A 19,873-nucleotide genomic window follows, 5' to 3' on the forward strand; every position below is an offset into this window, starting at 1 on the left:
ATATTTGCTGTAGCCCATCTTTTATACCAAGACAAAACAAATACAAAACAATTCTAATCAGTTAAGATCAAAAGTTTGGTATGCATCAGGGCATTATGATTATTATTATTATTATTATTATTATTATTATTATTATTATTATTATTATTATAATTGCCTTTGCACTGAATCATGAAATCCCATAGGATATTTGCATTTCTGTTTTCAACGATGCCTTCAGGTTTGTGGTCGTACCAATTTTTTGCTCTGTCAAGTCCATACTTGTTGCAGAGTGTCCAATGGACAAGCCTGGCTATATTGTCACAGCATCTCCTATATTCCTTCTGGGCTAGTGACGTACATTGGAAGGTAATATGCTATACGGTCTCATCGTTTTGTCCACAGATTCTGCACTTATCACTTTCTGCTGTGTTGTCTAATCTGTATCTTATGTAGTTTGTTCTCAGTGCTTGCTCTTGAGCAGCACAGAATAGAGCCTCCATTTCCGGTTTTAAATCACTTTTAGTCATCCACAACCATCTTTTTTCTCTGTCTGTCTTATCTTCAACATCTCTATGAAATTGACCATGCATTCTTTTCTTTACCCACCTATTTTCAGTTTTATTTGTTTTCAATTTCCTGTATAGTGCTTTATCTTTGAAATCTTTCATCCTACACAAGCCTGACCTTCCTACTTCTAATAATAGCGGTTTTGTGGCATTTTTTACATACCATGCTATGTTGTTTTCTTTTGCTCTAATGCAGTGTTCACATCCAATAAGTCCTTTTCCCCCTCTTTTTCTTGGTACATACAGTCTGTTTGTGTCACTTTTGGGGTGGAGTGACCCATATCTAGTTAGCAACTTCCTTGTTTCTGTCTAAGCTGTTTAGTTCATCTACTGTCCATGCGATTACCCCTGCTCCATATCTAAGGAGTGAAACCACCCTGGTGTTGATAGCTTTGATCTTATTCCATGCATTTAATTTTGACTTAAGGATCAGTCTCAGTCTGCACAAGTACTTCACCATAAATTTTTTTGTCATTTCTTTCCCCATCAATTTATCCATTTCCAAAATCCCCAAGTACTTATAACCCATCTCTTCTATCTGTTTCATAACCTCCCCCGACAGTATCATTAACCTGTCCATACATTTGATTTTGCCTCTCTTCAAGACTAACACACCACACTTTCTCAGTCCAAACTCCATTCTGATATCAGCACTGAAGGTATACACCGTATCAATGTGGGAACTGACTTGGACTTCATCTTTACCATAAGGTTTGAGGTCATCCATGAATAACAAATGGTTGGCTTTTTGCTGGCGGCTTTTAAATACATACCCAGCTTTTGCTTTCCTCAGAATCAGTGTTAGTGATATCATTCACAGTACAAAGATCAGTGGGGACAGGCAGTCCCCTTAGAAGATGCCCCTCCTAATTTCGACTCTCCCTAAACTTCTTCCATATGCTGTCAGGTCCATCATCCAATTCGCCATACTTTTTTCAAACAATCACTCAACATTTGATGCAATACCAAATAGGTTCATACACTCCATAATCCAAGAATGTGGGATCATATCATGCGCCTTATGATAGTTGATCCATGACATAGCTAAGTTACTTTTCCTCCTCTTGCAGTCTCTAAGTACAGTTTTGTCTATCAGGAATTGATTCTTGGTACCTCTGCACTTACGTATGCAAATTAATACTGTAGTCATGCTCATGTGGCAGGACTCCATTTTTTCCAGATGTTCGTACATTGACTCTGCGAGTATTCCAGTCAATAACTTCCACATAAGTGGCAAACTGGTATCAACTTTTCATCTGTACACCCTCCATTTATTTCTTTATAGAATCTCTTCTGATCTACTCTGAATAACCTATTCTGGTGGTAACCCTTCATTCTTTGGTCATATCTTGCCATCTTTGCTTTCTATGCAACGAGGTGCTGTTTCAGTTCTCCACTACTACTTTCCTCCACTAATACTTTCCTCCACTACTACTTTCCTCCACTACTACTTTCAGGTCCTTTCTTTCAATATTATACTCCATTTTCAGCGCCCTGTATTTTTGTTCGCTTTTAAGCTCCCCTTTCTCTTTTCGGTCTAACACAGAAATTTCCTTTGAGCGCATGTCTAACCCTGCCTGGATTCTTCTTTTCCACCGTGGATCTTTTCTTTTGTCACTCCCATTATGTTTCTTTTTCTTAACATCAACACCCTCGTTTTCTGCTACAGCAATACTTGCTGCCTTGATCAAATTATTTGTTTCTGTGATGTTTGTTCTGATGTATTTCAGAATTTCATTGACATTTTTTGTTTCTTGATTCAATTTCCATCGATCAAGCGTTTTAAGGTTGCAAATAATGTTGCTATCGTTCTCCTGTACTCTTACCTTTATTCTGTCGTGGATTGCCTTTTGTTCATCTGTCATGTCGCCATTAGTCTTATTGTCTTCTTTTAGATCATCTATATGTCTTTCATCAAGTAAACTACCACTGCTCTTTTCCTGTGCTATGGTATTACTCTTATTATTAGTAAGAACTCTATTTTCATTGTTATCTCTGCTGCTATTTTCCATGACCCGTCTTTTGAAAGCTTCAAGCTCTACTTTTGTGAACCAACAATTTTTTCTTATTGCTCTGGCTTGATCACATAGTCTCTGTTCCATGAGTTGAAACAATTCCTTTTCTCTCCAATGATCATACATACGTTGTCGGTAACCCCTAATTTGAGCACCATTTTCATCTGCTAGGTTGCTCAGGTAGTAACACTCCATGACTACAGTATTAATTTGCTTGCTCCATCTACACTGTGTGGTGGTCCCTTTCTGGATATCGACAGGCTGGAGCCGGACATTATTATTATTATTATTATTATTATTATTATTATTATTATTAAGTGAGAGAGCAGTGCATGCCATCAAAGTGACACTGTGGTAAAATATATGGAGCCCAGTATAACCATCATGACTACCCGTCTGAGCATGACAAGATGATCTCATATCAAGATAAACAGTACATGACCTTGCAGGTGGGGCCCAGTTAGAATTTTCTTCAGGTTGAATAGCCTATCCCGTTAAAAAGGTCCCTGAATAAGGGTTGTTTAAGGATGTTGAACAAAACACCCATTTTTCCAAAGGTGAATTATCCAAACCCCAAACAATTCCTCTCAACACATGGCTATGATGCTCCCCCACTACTTCTGCTTGGGATCAGAGATGCATGTATCATCAGCCACTAAGGGACATGCTCAACTGATTAAGGTCAAACAACTGACAAGCAAATCTGTGGTATTGAGCAGAACATTTGGTGTAGCCCATCTTTTATACTAAGGCAAAGCAATGTACATGATAACACTTCCAATCAGTTAAGATCAGAAGCCATGAGAGCCACTGCCTGGTACTGCATCAGGGCATTATTATTGTTGTTGTTGTTGTTGTTGTTGTTGTTGTTGTTGTTGTTGTTGTTGTTGTTGTTGTTGTTGTTGTTGTTGTCGTCGTTGTTGTTGTTGTTGTTATTGCTATTGTTATTGTTATTGTTATTATTATTATTATTATTATTATTATTATTATTATTATTATTATTATTATTATTATTATTTTATGTTTGACTTTTGCTTTGCATTTGTACAAGTTGGATCCAAGTCTCACCCAGAGATCTCAAGAGACAACAATTTAGAAGTTCATGTAGGTGTTATGCCTAGGGTACCATATATTTGAATTTGTACAGTTTTGTTCAAGTGAATGTTTAAGAAACCATAAGAAAATTATGTGTTTGCTTTAAAATTTGAGATCACATAGACAGTATTTTAGGTAGGATATGGGCAGTTCCCATGAGCACTATCTTTTGAACTTCAGCCATTTTGGGGTTTCCTGTTATCTGAGCTAGGTAGTAATCAGCCCGTTTCGCTGTCATTCCCAGGGCACCTATGACAATAGGTATTGTTTTAGTCTTCAGGTTCCACATTTTGCAATTTCTATTTCAAGATCTTTATATTTGCTCAGTATTTGGTAGGTCTTGACAGATATGTTTATATCGATTGGGACAGTCATATCAATGAGGAGGCATGATTTTTGTCTGAAGTCTTTCAGTATGATGTCTGGCCTATTTGCATCTATCTTTCTGTCAGTTTGAATGGTGAAGTTCCAGAGGAGTGCGATGTGATCATTTTCAAGTACTGGGGGTGGTTTGTGTTCCCACCAGTTTTTATCATGGGGCAAGTTCAGGTTTTTGCATATTACCCAGTGAATATATTGTGCAGCTTTATCATGCCTGTTGAGATACTCTGTAGGCGCAAGCAGACTGCACATGGAGACAACATGATCGATGGTCTCATGTTGTTTTTGGCATATACAACATAATGGGGAGCTACCGTTCTTTAATGTTGGCCTGGTAGTTCTTTGTAGGTAGGCATTGGGCTGCTATGATAAACCCCTCTGTTTCTGATTTCAAGCCAAAGGCCATTAGCCATTGATGGGTAAGGGCTTTGTCAACATCTGCATTATTCGCTCTCTTTAGGTATTTGCCATTGAGAGGTTTTCCATGTCATTTATCAGTCATAATATCTAAGGCAGCAATTTTAGCACAGGTTTTCAAGTGCTTAGCTTTTTCTGCAGGTGTTTCTAGTTCATCTAATTCTTGAATTTGTAATTGGAATTCACTTAGATATTCCTTTGCCTGTTTTCTTACTGAGTAAGATGCTTTCTTGCTTTCATGTTTTGAAACAAGTTTATTATTATCATTATTATTATTATTATTATTATTATTATTATTATTATTATTATTATTATTATTACCAGAGTTGTTATTAACCCCTTTAATTTTGACTAATATTGTCACTGTTCTCTGCTATTAATATTGCTTTCATCAGAGTTGTTGTTACTACTATCATTATGGGTAGGATTGTGGGAGTTACATATTTCTGCCCATAATAATAATAATACTAATAATAGTAACAATAACTGCAAGCAGACAGGCAGGTAGAGTGATACATAAACAGAGAGTAAGAAACTCTAGAGAGAGCTGACCAGAAGGTCTTCAGGGAAGTACCCTCTCCCCACTTTATGCAAATGTCTGCTCATAACTCCTTACACTTTAAGGGGACCTCATCTCAACCATTGCCTCCTGGATATCTCTCAGCTGCCATATTCTGTGCTACTGTCTGTATTGCAACCCACCTGGATGGTCAAGATGCCCCAGAGCCAAGATATCTTGGGTGTTGTAACCACTTCTGTCTAAGGAGCCAAATGACTCTGGGTCAAGTTATGCTTTCTGAAATTCACTCCTATTCTCCTGACCAGATACAATTGGAACTCTTTTCTGCTGCTTCTGTCTTGCTCTGGTTCTCTTACTCTCAGAAATTGAGAACTGTTTCGTGAGACCATAGGCAGATTTGTCTATAAGCTCTCTTGCATCCATCTCTGTGGCAAGGACTTTGGTTTAGAAGCCAGATTCTCTCAATTTGATGGCTAAGATGTTATATTTTCAGAGTTGTAGATGTAGGTAGGCTTCTGCCATTCTGCTTTCATATGGCATAGTGAGTTCAGCCAGAATCACTTATTTTGATGAAAGTGAGGTAAGGTACAATGCCCAGTCTCATACCACTCTTGTTGGTGATGTCAGTGATTTTTCCATCCTAGAAGCTCTGCTGTGAATTCCAAGTCATCTGTTCCATCAAGACCCTGATACCATAATCCAGTTTCTTGCTCACTGCTGTACAGAACACTTGCAGAGCTTCTAATGGCATCAGCTTCCCTCTCTTATATAAGATCTCTTTTAAGCACTTAATTGTATTTCCATATGTACCTCTCTTGAGCTAGCACCACTCTACATGAGCCCTGGACATGTTTGACTGTTTGCTTGCCTTCGCAGAGTGAGAATGTAAGGTTATCTAATTTCCCTCCACCTCACCAAGTTTGTAGTTGAGGGCACACAAATATACATATGCATATATAAACTTACATATACATGCACAGACATATATACACATGCATACAAACAGAAACAAACACAACACACCCATATATTTAATTTAATGTTGCTTGATGCACCTCTAGTTAATAAATTCCACTTTGACTAAGCTTTATGCACATCAACAAAACATACTATTTGCTATTCTTATATATAAAAAAAAAACAGTGGTTCTTACATGGCTGTGGAGGACTGATTTAGTATTCATTGCTGATGAAATGTAACAATGCAAAAAACCATGTGTCTTAGATCCAATGATGTCATTCATTGCTTTCACACATATTGTCTGTGAAGAAAATTTTCTCCCAAACTATTTCCACAGTGAAAGGTTTTCCCACATCCAAGTGTACATGATTGTACATGCATGTCTTCATTCAGAAATGTTTTGTGTACCTCTAGTTAACTAATTCCAGGTTGACTAAGCCTTGCTCACATCAGTGAATGTATTATTTGCTGATCTTATTTGTGAGAACATTATTACAGTATTCATAGCTGATCATTCAATACTGCTTCATGTACCTGCTTCATACATTAACTCTAATTAATACACACACACACACACACACACACACACACACACACACACACACACACACACACACACACACACACACACACACACACACACATTGAGTCAGCCCCAAAATATTGCAGTCTTTTTATACTTCTTTTATTTTTCAGAATTAAGATAAACAAAGTTCTTTTTTAATCTAAAATATACTCTCATTCATTTTCTGCAATGCTCTTCCATCTATCTGGTAGACTTGCAAGGCCCCTCTTCAAAAATTCACTTGTCCGTGATGAAAAATACTCCAGTACTGTTCTGACCTTGTCTACAGAATTCATATTTTTTCCATCCAAATGATTTTGAAGACTGCGGAATAAATGATAATTAGAGGGGGCAATGTCCAGTGAATATGGTGGGTGGAGCATCATTTCCCATTCAAATTGCTCCAGCCTTTGGAATGTCATCCTTGTTGTATGTGACTGAGCATTATCCAAATGGAAGAACAGCTTTCATCTTGAAACCAAAGATGGTCGTTTTTCGTCTAGCACTCACTTAAGCCATTCAAACTACTTTCAGTATATCTCCTTTGTTATTGTTTGGTTTGGATTTAAAATTTCAAAATGGATTAAACCTTTCATACCCCACCAAACAAATAACAAAACTTTACGTGGGTGAAGACCTTCTTTAGCCTGGGGTGCCTGTGTTTTTCCTTTCCCAACCTACTGTTCTCTGCACTTAACATTTTATAGAGAACCTATTTCTCATCACCAGTCACTATTTAGTCCAAAAAAGGTTAATTCGTGAGACATGACAGCAAAGAAGAGCACACATTCACTCTCTGCATGCTTGATGAGTCTTCTCAAGCACAGCACATCGTCAAAGGTCTTGGTCACAAGTCATTATCTCCTTGAGGTTCAAAGTTTGAAGATCATGCTTCACCACCTCTTCCCATATCTTCCTGAGTCTACCTCTTCCACGGGTTCCCTCCACTGTTAGAGATCAGCACTTCTTTACACAGCTGTCCTCGTCCATACACATCACATGACCATACCAGTGCAGTTGTCTCTCTTGCACACCACATCTGATTCCTCTTTTTTTCCAACTTTTCTCTCAAGATGCTTACATTCTGTCGTGTATGCACATCCAGCGAAGCATACTGGCATCATTTCTTTCAAGCCTATGCATGTCCTCGGCTGTCATAGCCCGTGTTTCACTGCCATGCAGCATAGCTATTTACACACAGGCATCAAACAATCTGCCTTTCACTCTCAGAGAGAGGCCCTCTGGGGTAGGAGCTCTCTGAACTGTGCCCTTCCTAATCTTATTCTCACAGCTATGCTCTCAGTGCATAAACCTCCAGTACTAACTTGGTCACTACCTTTAGCTTGCAGTCTATTTTCTGCCCATTTTCAGTGTTTATTGTACTTGTGCATCTTCCGCATATAAAGCTAGTTTCTCTGTTAAATTTCCGCTGATATTGCTGCATCTCATATGTGTCCAAAGCTTACAATGGGTGCATCTTATGGAATTTCTACCTACACCTTTTCTACAGATTGAGCAAGCCATCTACCTGAAGGGATTTGTGATTTGTCTGCCTTCCTACTTACTAAGACTTTGGTTCTGCAAAATTAACTCTAAGGCCCTTTGATTCTACTTTGCTTCCATACCTGAAACTTCTTCTCTAGTTCTGGTAGTGATTCAGCTATAAGAGTAAGGTCATCAGCATGCATACATACATACATACATACATACATACATATATATATATATATATATACATATATATATATATATATACATATATATATATATATATATATATATATATATATATATATATATATATATATATATATATATATATATATATATATACACACATACATATATATACACATATATACTCTATACACACACACTTTGTATAGATATAAATAAGTTAAAATTAATGTTTAAATTTTGTATTTTGGGTATGTCCCTAGTGGTATGCTGACAAAGCAAATCTACTACCTATGGCTACCTGGCATCATCCACAGTAATTGCACAGTCATCACTGGATCTATGTTAAGAATTCCTCTGTGCATGTTGAGCATAGCACATTAAGATTAAGAGTGAAACATTACTTACATAATGAGAAACTGCTTTACATGACCTGAAGAGATACTTCTGCACTGTGGGACACACCGTAATTCATTGTATAGTTTTCCACCTGTGAGGGAGCAATGTAGGATGTGTTGAAACGATCACTGTGATAAAGTTTCCAGTATACTCTATCTTCCATATCTAATATTTCTACTATATATATGTGTATATATATATATATATATATATATATATATATATATATATATTTATGTCGGATCTTGTGAATCCAAATTTAAAATTTGCTTGAACAACTACAGATTTTCTTTCAAGGTGCCGGAGAGACTCAATGCAATGACACTCACAGCATACATATGGCACCTAAAGGATGATCATACTCCCTTTAAAATCAGGTGGAAATTACTAGAAACATGTGGACCCTATCGCAATGGAGCAAGGCTATGTAAATTGTGTATGGCAGAAAGATATATAATCCTTATGAACTAACATGAGCCAGAAGGCTACCTGAACTCCAGGATGGAAGTTGTGGGGAGTTGTTCACATTTTCGGAAATTTTCACTTCAAAACTGGAAAACCTAGCTATCAAGTGAAGGAAGACAACTCCCCTAGCCATAATTTTTAAAAGAATATTTCTTCAACTATCACTGGTGTTCTTGTGTTTTTAAAAAACATTCTTTGCAGAGAACAATTATCGTTTAGAGAAACTGAAGATATGTCTAGTTCACACTAGATATGAAACCAATGGTATTTCTCTAAAACTGTTGCTTTACACATACAAATGTGTGTGTGTGTGTGTGAATATATGAGAGGCTGTTCTACATCAATCACCTACTACCCCCATATCATGTTCAAGAACATAGTGAAGGGTGTCAGCAAGAAGATCTTAAATCTATCCTCAAGTCAAAAAATTTTTGATGACGATGCCCCCTACTACAACAAGGTATATCTCCTACATGCTAGGTTCTAACACCCATAAAAGGAAGCACCACTGGAACATTGTTTGGTTTTCCCCACCCTTCTCACCCAACAATCAAAATTTGTATGGGAAGAATATTCTTCAGGTTCGTAGACAAATACTTCACTCAGACACATAGATACGGACGCTTGTTCAATAGGCACAACCTAAGGGTTTCTTTTAGTTGTACACTCAACATGGAAAGCATATTAGCTAGTAACCATAAAATGCAGTAGGAGGCCGATTGCTCTTTCAGGATGTACAATGATTGTCCAGTGGGAGGCCAATTCAAGGCCAAGGGAGTCATCTATGAGGCTATGGTGATACCCAGACCTGGTGACCATAGTAATAGCAGCAATAGATCATCCAACATAAACTGTACCAACAGCAGCAACAGCAGCAGAAACACCAGCACTGGCACCAACGACCACAGCACCAGCACTATAGCTGGAGAGGATGACTATGTTGACATCAGCAGCACCAGTGAGGCTACCATCTCCATGACCAATATTTCCAATGATGACACCAACAACAGTGCCAACACCATGGCCAGGGATGACTACCACAATGACAACAGCTGCAGTGATTTTGCTGGAACCACACCTCATAATGATAACAGCACCAATTTCAGCCCCAGCAATACTGGTGGGAACAACAATATCTTCAGGCCTGGAGCCAACCGAAGATGTGCCAGTAATGTGAGCACAACCAATACCCAAGCCTGAAAATATATCGGGTCAGCCGAGATGGTCTTCAAACGATGCCTGCACAACCGCAGTCCTCTTTCAGGATTCTGAAAAGATGATTAATCACATCCCTGGCCAGCCATGTGTGGCACCTCAAAGATGAATGAATCCTATATGATATTAAGTGGAGGATCTTAGAGCAGCTGGGACCCTATATTAACGGGAGCAAGCGCTGCAAGTTTTGTATAGCTGAGTGATCAAGGATACTCAAAGACATGCTGAAACCTGGATCACTGAACACTTGCCAGGAAATTTACAGCTCAAAATATGAAGTAAAAAAACAGCCGACAACTGATGAAGGGTCGTTTTTTAATTCTGCTTGTCTTGTTTTCCATTTGTTTCCTTAATTGTTCACAAAAAAAAAGTTCGTATTCCATGCTTTCGTATTTTGTATTTCATGTTTCCGTATTTCAGGTTATGTTCTAACGTCCTGTGCCCATATATGCATATCTATAAACATATATATGTATGTATGTACATATATGTGTGTATATATGCATATACTCTTTTACTCTTTTACTTGTTTCAGTCATTTGACTGTGGCCATGCTGGAGCACCGCCTTTAGTTGAGCAAATCGCCCCCAGGACTTATTCTTTGTAAGCCTAGTGCTTATTCTATCGATCACTTTTGCTGAACTGCTAAGTTATGGGGATGCAAATACACCAGCATCGGTTGTCAAGCGATGTTGGGGGGACAAACACAGACATACAAACATATACACACATATACATGCATATATATATATATATATATACATACATATATATGACGGGCTTCTTTCAGTTTCCGTTTACCAAATCCACTCACAAGGCTTTGGTCAGCCCAAGGCTATATTAGAAGACACTTGCCCAAGGTGCCACGCAGTGAGACTGAATCTGGAACCATGTGGTTCGTAAGCAAGCTACTTACCACACAGCCACTCCTACGCCTGTATATATATATATATATATATATATATATATATATATATATATGTATGTATATATATATGTATATATATATATATATATATATATATATATATATATATATATATATACTCTCTCTCTTTCCTTATTACTAATTTCTTTGCTGTAAGTTGGCCTGATATTGACACATAAATTAAGTGAAATATCTAAACTGAATCACAGATTGCTAGCAACATCATAGAAATTCAGTCATCCATCAACCTTTGCAATATAATGTATATATAAATGTGTGTTTAGAGGGATATATTATTCAGACAGATATCATGATAGCTCTCAATCATGTTCCAGGTTATGGTTAACCGCATCAATTAGTATTTAACATATTTAATGTCTTTGACTACTAGGAGTTATCACTCAAGTTATAAATTCCTTCAATAGATAATTCCATGTTTGCTTCACTGGATGGCAATATTATCTTGAGTGTATATTCATTATCATCATTATCATCATCATCATCATCATCATCATCATCATCATCATTATTATCATCGTTTAATGTCTGTTTTCCCTGCTGGCATGGGTTGGACAGTTTGCCTGAGGTCTGGAAAGCCAATGGATGCACCAGGCTCCATTCTGATCTGACAATGTTTCTACAGCTGGATGCCCTTCCTAACGCCAACCACTCCGAGAGTGTAGTGGGTGCTTTTTATGTGCCACTGACATGGGAGTCAGTCAGGCAGCTTTGGCATCGATCAGGCAGCCTTTGCATCACATTCAAATAGTCCTTTTTACATGCCACCAGCACAGGAGCCATTGGGGGCACTGACATCGACCATGTTCGGGTGGTGCTTTTTACGTGCCACCGGCACAGGAGCCAATCAGGCAGACCTGGCATCGACCATTTTTGGATGGTGCTTTTTACGTGCCACCAGCACAGGAGCCTGTGAGGGGGCACTGGCATCAACCACGTTTGGATGGTGCATTTTACATGCCACTGGCACGAGAGCCAGTCAAGGAGCACTGGCTTTACCGTATTTAGCAATAGTTATAATGATAGAGAATATGGAGACTGATACATCCTCAAAATTTATTTCCTTTTATCTTATGATGTCATACAGCATATTTTTATTGTTATAACGACCTATATGCTTTTCCACTGCACAGAGTATGGGCAGCTGCATATGCAATCAGGCATAATTTTCTGTGTTAGCTGTTTATAAACAATAAACAACTAACTGAATTCAGTTCACTTCAAGCCAAGCTGGTTGAAAGACCCTGAAGAAAGCTGCACAGAAAATTATGCCCAACTGCATATACAGCTGGCCATACTTTGTGCAGTGGAAACATGTGTAAGTCATCATAACCATAAAATTTACTGTATGACATTGTAAAATAAAAGGAAATAAATTTTGAGGATGTACCAATCTCTATCATTATAACTATTATTAATATATATATATATATATATATATATATATATATATATATATATGATTAGATGAGGCAGCTGGTCAGCAGAGTTTCATCAAAAGGGAAAACAATAAATGTCATTAAATATGGCTGAGGGTATTAGAACACCTACACTGCTAGAAATAAGAGCTGAAGGGCTCTATTGCTGCTTTCAACTCACATGATATTGTATACATACATGCTGGCAGTGGTCATAAATTCTGCTAACTAGCTGTCTCATCTAATTATATACATGTTAGCAATTTGCTAAATCATCCATAAATTTTCATGGAATAAACATATATGATTGTAGCTGGGTTGTCCAGAAACTGGAGATCTGTGCCAACCCTTTTGACGATGCTTTGACTTAAAGCTGAAACTGTACAGTAAAGGGATATCATGATCACCACTTTTCAGTCATCTATGGCCACTGCCATCATGTATGTATACAATTTTATGTGCATTGACAGCAGCAACAGAGCCCTTCAGCTCTTATTTCTAGCAGTGTAGGTGTTCTAACACCCTCAGTCATATTTAGTGATATTTATTGTTTTCCTGTTTGGTGAAACTCTGCTAACTAGCTGCCTCATTTAATTATTTGTATACACTTTAGTGATTTGCTAAGTCATCCATAAATTTTTATGGAGTAAACTTATATTCTTGCAGCTGGGTTGTCCAGAAACTGGTGATTTGTACTGACCCTTCTGACAATGCTTTGGCCTAAAGCTGAAACCGTATAATAAAGGGATAATACAATCACCACTTTCCAGCCATCTAAAGCTGCTGGTAGCATATATGCATACAATTTTATGTGCGTTAACAGCAGCAACAGAGCCTTTCACTTTCTTATTTCTAACAGTGTAGGTGTTCTAACACTCTCAGTCATGTGTGTGTGTGTGTGTGCATACAGGGGTTGGACAAAATAATGGAAACACCTAGCATCATAGCATAATAATTTTGAAATATCTATAAGACCATCAAAAGCTTGTCTATTTTTATGTTTTTTGATTTATTATTAGTGTTGCTTAATATGTTTTGCTAAAATTGCTGTTTCTTTTCAGATATCATCAGAAAAAGGTAATTAAAATTCATTAAAATGACAGATCTATTGGACTTTCAAAGAGGTCAAATTGTTGGTGCTCGTATGGCAGGTGCTAGCGTAATGAAGACAGCCAAAATGTTTGGTGTGTCAAGAAGTACAGTCTTGAAAGTAATGACAGCCTTTGAGAACAAGGGAGAAACCTCCTCATTGAAACAAAACTCCGGAAGAAAACCAAAACATTTAGATAGGGACCATCAAACTCTTACACGAATTGTTAGAAGGGATCACAAAAGCACAGCTCCCAAAATTACTGCAGAGCTTAATGACCACCTCAAGAACCCAGTTTCCACAGAACTGTTTGCTGGGAGCTGCACATAGTGGGATTTCAGGGGAGGGCTGCAATCAGAAAACCACTACTTTCAAAAACAAACGTCGCAAAGCATTTAGAGTGGAGTAAAAAACTACAGAATTGGTCCCTAGAGCTGTGGGAGAATGTTATTTTTTTCGACGAGTCATCCTTTACCTTATTTTTGATCACTGGCTGAGTATACGTGTGGAGACAGTCAAAAGAAGCATTTGACCCAGACTGCCTTCTTCCAACTGTTAAATATGGAGGAGGATCTGTAATGATCTGGAGAAGCTATATCTTGGAAATTCAATGGTTTTCCTTCGTGGCAGAATTAATAGTCAAAACTATTTAAGCATTTTATCTGATCAAATTCATCCTATGTTTGTGGAACTGTTTCTGGAGGGAAACACAATCTTTCAGGATGATAATGCACCAATTCACACAGCTAAAGTTGTGTGAATAGCACAAGGAACACTCTAGTGAAGTTGAACATCTTATATGGCCACCACAGTCCCCAGATCTCAATATCATTGAACATTTATGGTGCATTTTAGAAAAACAAGTAAGGAGTCTATATCCTCCATCATCATCACTACAAGATCTGGAGACTGTTTTAGCTGAAGAATGGACAAAAATTCCTTTGGAAACAATTCAAACTTTTTAAGCTGTAATTACTGCCAAAGGTGGTCCTACCCCATATTAAAATAAATTTGTTTGAAATTTTAAGGTGTTTCCATTATTTTGTCCAACCCCTCTCACTCTCTCTCTCTCTATATATATACATATATATATATATACATATATATATATATATATATTGGCCCTTTGATATTCATATGAAATTGATACTATAAGATAGATTTATTATTTCATTTTAGGATGGTGGTATTGGCAGCTTAGGAACAATAATTGATCACAGAACCTTGAATGGATGGGTCTCAGTGAAATGGGACTCTGGACACACAAATCTTTATCGAGTCGGTTTCCAGAATAGTTGTGATTTGGTTATTGTTGATCACAATTGTATGTTCATTGGTTTGAAATTTTTATCATAATTTTGGTCATTTTCATTGTCATATTGATTATCTTCAACAACATCCTCACCTTTATTATCATCATCTTCATCATCAATGTTGATATTTTATCATCGTCATTGACAAAAATCAAAAGATTAAAATCTCATGTGAAAGGAACAATAATATCTTGTTAACAAGTTATTACTTCTGTGTTGGTTCATAACATCTGTTATTTTAATTACTGCATTCATCATCATAACTATCTTCACTACCACTTTCACATTCCACCTATAAACTCTGTTATCATCCCATTACCTTTAAGCTCACAGGATAATCTAGTGTGTATCATTAAATAAGATAGCAAGTGCAGTAGAAAAAACATGTTTATACAACTGGAGCTGAATTTTGAGACTTAAGTAGTGACTAAAATGTTAAATATGAAGATTTCATTTTCAAATACTTAACATCATATATAAATACATTTTATATTTATATGTAGCCAGAATATAAACATCAGGAAAAAAATATTCTTATTCAAGTGGTGTAAGCCATTTACAATATTTTTAATATGGATGATAATCCATACACCATATTTTCTCAAAACACTATCATTCATGAAATGTTCTTAGATACATAACAACGTTGTGAAATTATTTTATAGTTAGCAATCTAGTTTCTACTTTGTAAAATATAAAGCAAAGATTATACTTCAACTTATGAAACTCAGCATAATTTTTCTTGATTAAAGTGTAATTTAATAATTGGCAGTAATATCAAGTAATCCTACAGTAGTATGAAATGTATCTTTGGATTTTGGTGATTTTGATAGTGATATAAAATCCCATCATTCCATTTGTAATTGCTCTTTGATCATAGTAATGTAAAAATCAATGTATGTATGTTATAGAATATCAGCTCTTAGCTCATTTACAACAAATGTACCATAACCTACTACTTTACATCTAGAATTGAATCATGATTTTTGTATTCATTCATTGTTGAAATTCTCTTCTCTTCAACAGATACTCAATGTATTGTCCAACCACAAAATAATACATTCAACACAGCATTTATTTTCCCAAGTGACAAAACGTTCCTAAATTCAAAAATGTGAGTAGTAATCACTACTTAAGTTTATTAAATCTCTAAAAATGAAGTTATATAATCTCATTTTCTAATGATCTTTGGTTCTGTTCTTGTGTAATGAATTGATATACAGTAGCAGTACCATTAAACATTCTATTGTTATTTCGAAATGTAAAATTTTTGAAAGGTAAAATTGTAGCATTTGGTTCTTGAGGTGGCCTTGAGGTGTGCTGAAAATACAATCATAACAGAGAGCATCTTTAAAAACTATTTTCTTTGTTATAATTGTCATATATATATATATATATATATATATATATATATAGATATATATATATATATATATATATATATATATATATATATATATATATATATTGCGTGTGTGTATATGAAGGTATGTAGCTTAATGATTAGGGTGTTTCACTCATGATCATAAGACTGTGGTTTTGATTACTGGACCAGGCACTGCATTGTGTTCTAACACAAAATACTCTTTTCCACATTGCTCCAGTCCACTCAGCTGGCAAAAATGTATAATCCTGTGATAGGCTGACATCCCATCAAGAGAAGGAATATATATGCCACAGAATCCAGAAAAATGGCCTTATGGCTTGGAAAGAACCTTCGATCCTTTGCTTTTTGATGTGTGTGTAAAGTATGAAATGTATTTGTAGGACATATTTGGTAATTTAATAAAATTACTCTAATCTAGCAAAACTAAATGCACTACTTCAGTGTGGGCCTGGAACCAGTGATATGTCTGCTCGAAATTTTATTTATTTATTTCAGACATCACCTGGAAAATGACAGCCTTCAGTTAACTCTGATAATACAAGGATGTCAATTATTCTCCTTTTCAACAATGCTCCGAGTATAATAGCCTATGAGATTTAAATCTGGCAAGTTTGGAGGCCACAAATTTGGTGCTACATGAACAAAAATATTTTCTGTCATCCATTCTTGGGTTACGTGGGCTTTCTGAGAAGGTACAGCATCTTGTCAAAACATGTATGGCCTTCATCCATCCAGAGCTTAATAACTGTCTCCTGCACCTCAAAGTATCCAGCATTAATTCTAAAACTTTGTGGAAAGATGTGAGGTGGTATGACATGACCTTCATTACACACTACTTCTAAAACTATCACAATTGCTAAAAACTTAGTGTACATCACTAAGGGAACATCAGAAAGATCTGCCCATAACCATCTGTCATTTCTCCTATTAGACTTTTGGTCTTTTCTCATTAAAAGAGAACCAAAGCATGCCATGTTCATGAGGGTTTTTAACCTTGTTAGCTAAAAGCTTGGTACAGATCAAATGGTTTTTACTGTCTTTGCAGACATAAATTAGCCTCTCCTCAGTACATATGACTTGTATGAATTGTTCTCATGCATCACAGTTCTGAAAGTCCATTCCAACACCAGAAGTTCTTTGTTAATGGCCTTTATTGATTTCCCAGTATCATCATCAATAACATTTTTAATTTGTTGGATAAATTGCAGTGTCCTTATAGTGACCAAACATTTAAAATGTTTTTCTCTCTTTGATATAATTGAAATATTTCTTCCAGTGTTTCAATTTCACATGAATTTTCAGTAGAAAAGATTTTGCGAAAATTACAAAATTGACGCTTTCTGAATTACTATGTTCTGCACATATGGCAGCATTTCATCTGACATGAAGTATCTGAAAGAAATAAACACTTTTTAATTGGTTCAAAGAGAGTAATATGCTACCAACACAAGTGAGACACAATATTGATTTAAAAGCATTTAATACACTTCGTAGTATATTATGGTTGCATTATGAAATATGATGTCCCTACCAGCAATTACTATGAATGTACCAGTTACCAGAAATGTGTTTAATATGCAAAATTGGTATATATAATTATGTTACATCACTACATTTAGTGGCTATTTAAGTAATGTATTCATGGATGGTTAATGGGTTGGATGTGGTGCTGAAGAAGGAGCAATAACTCCTGGAATAAGCATATATACCTATTACCTATTTTTCCATCTTTGATCACATTGTTTACATAAATGTATTTGTATACAAAACATCATAGTTTTCAATGCTGGCTCTATTTCTACTTTAAAAGGTGATAATTAAGTGTCTTCAAATATGCAATTGAGGCAATATTAAATTAAGATAGCCATATATATTTCATATTTGATGTATATATAATGTTGATAGGCCAGTTACTGCTGTATTTGTCTGGAGATAACATTTCATATGGATGTGCTATGTTAAAAATACACTAGATATCAAAGAGAGACAAAAAATCATCCCACCAAGAGCCAGTGAGAAAACTCAGTGCATTTCAACCTTTCTTGGGCCTTTTCAATGATGCATACCTGCAGCAGCCACATGTTTGGATGAGAATTAGTCACCTCAAATATAGAAAACCATGAATAAAACAATCACTGATGATGCAAATAGCCACCCAGCTGAATAAAAATCCAGCATATACAACTAAGGCAGTATTGAATTAAGGTAGTCATCTATGTATCATATTGAACACTTACTGCATAGGAACTGAATTCCATGTGTGTGAACTTGAGACATGGAAACTGAGTTAACTTGTTTTTGTCATATTGCTTTGTCAAGCATTCCCCATATCACAACCACCCCTCCTTGACATGTTACTGTTGTGGCAAGAGTCACGACACCCCCTGCAAGAATAGACTGACCAAATGACTATAAATAGTAGCAGTCTAAGTGAGACACAATAGTCATTAATCGCAGGAAATCGTAAGGTGTTGTTTTGGTAGTTTGTTGGAATATTGTTTGTTGGTTCGTGTATAATTCATGGAGAGTTTGTTGGATTGTTACGTTGTTGTTACCCTGCTTTATATATTTTATTGCACCACACGGTTATAGTGTAAAAAGTATCGTCATAACAATTGGTGATACAACAATATTGGCAATGAGGATTCAGAGTTCACACAGGTCAGTTAAATTTTTGTGATATAAAGTTGTTAACTATGGAAGACCTATTAGCTTCTATAATACAGTTGCAAAAGCAACAGCAAGAGCAGCAACAGGTGTTGCAGTAACAACTACAACAGCACAGCAACAAGAATTGAACAACAGTACTTAAAGAGTCAAGCAACAGTACTCAAGAGTCAAACAACAGTACTCAAGAGTCGAACAGCAGTACCCAAGAGTTGAACAACAGTACTCAAGAGTTGAACAACAATACCCAAGAGTCAAACAACAGTACTCAAGAGTCGAACAGTGGCTGCTGGAATTAATGCTAAAGTCCAGAAATACTATAAGTTTGTTTTCACCAGACAGCGTATCGAACTCTATAACAGAATTCAGTTATAACCCAGAAGAGTATAACATTTGTTGCATAATTCATAAGGTATGAAGAGATCTTCAGGAAAGATTGTAAGTCATGAACAGATGAGGAAAAAGTAAAACTATTATTATGTAAATTAGCTCTGTCAGAACATGAAAAATATTGTAATTTTATACTACCCCAAAAAACTAGTGAAATTTGTTTCCAGGAAACAGCTGAATCACTATCAGAAATGTTCAGTGATAAGAGTTCCCTATTTAACACTCGATGGGCAAGTTGGAATCTAGTTAAAAAAGAGAATGAAGACTTTGTCACGTATGCTGGGACTGTAAACAGAATATGTGAAAGGTTTAAACTAAAGGGACTAACTCCTGATATATTTAAGTGCCGCATTTTTGTACAAGGGCTGACGGCAAACAAAGATGCGGAGATATGTGCAAGAATTC

The 19,873-nt window shown here is 36.3% G+C and overlaps 1 protein-coding gene across 5 annotated transcripts in view; it reads left to right on the forward strand.

Annotated features, from left to right (window-relative positions):
• LOC106877781 (uncharacterized) overlaps window positions 1-19,873 on the forward strand; it is a 248,611-nt gene that overhangs the window by 136,849 nt on the left and 91,889 nt on the right. For all 5 annotated transcript variants that reach the window (XM_052967253.2, XM_052967252.2, XM_052967255.2 and 2 more), the window contains 2 exons: window positions 14,891-15,035; window positions 16,051-16,138. In XM_052967253.2, coding sequence (XP_052823213.1) covers window positions 14,891-15,035; window positions 16,051-16,138 — 233 coding nt within the window. The remainder of the gene's footprint in view (window positions 1-14,890; window positions 15,036-16,050; window positions 16,139-19,873) is intronic.

The sequence above is a fragment of the Octopus bimaculoides genome, chromosome 4 (assembly GCF_046866305.1).
Source record: "Octopus bimaculoides isolate indiv1 chromosome 4, ASM4686630v1, whole genome shotgun sequence".
Lineage (NCBI taxonomy): Eukaryota > Metazoa > Mollusca > Cephalopoda > Octopoda > Octopodidae > Octopus > Octopus bimaculoides.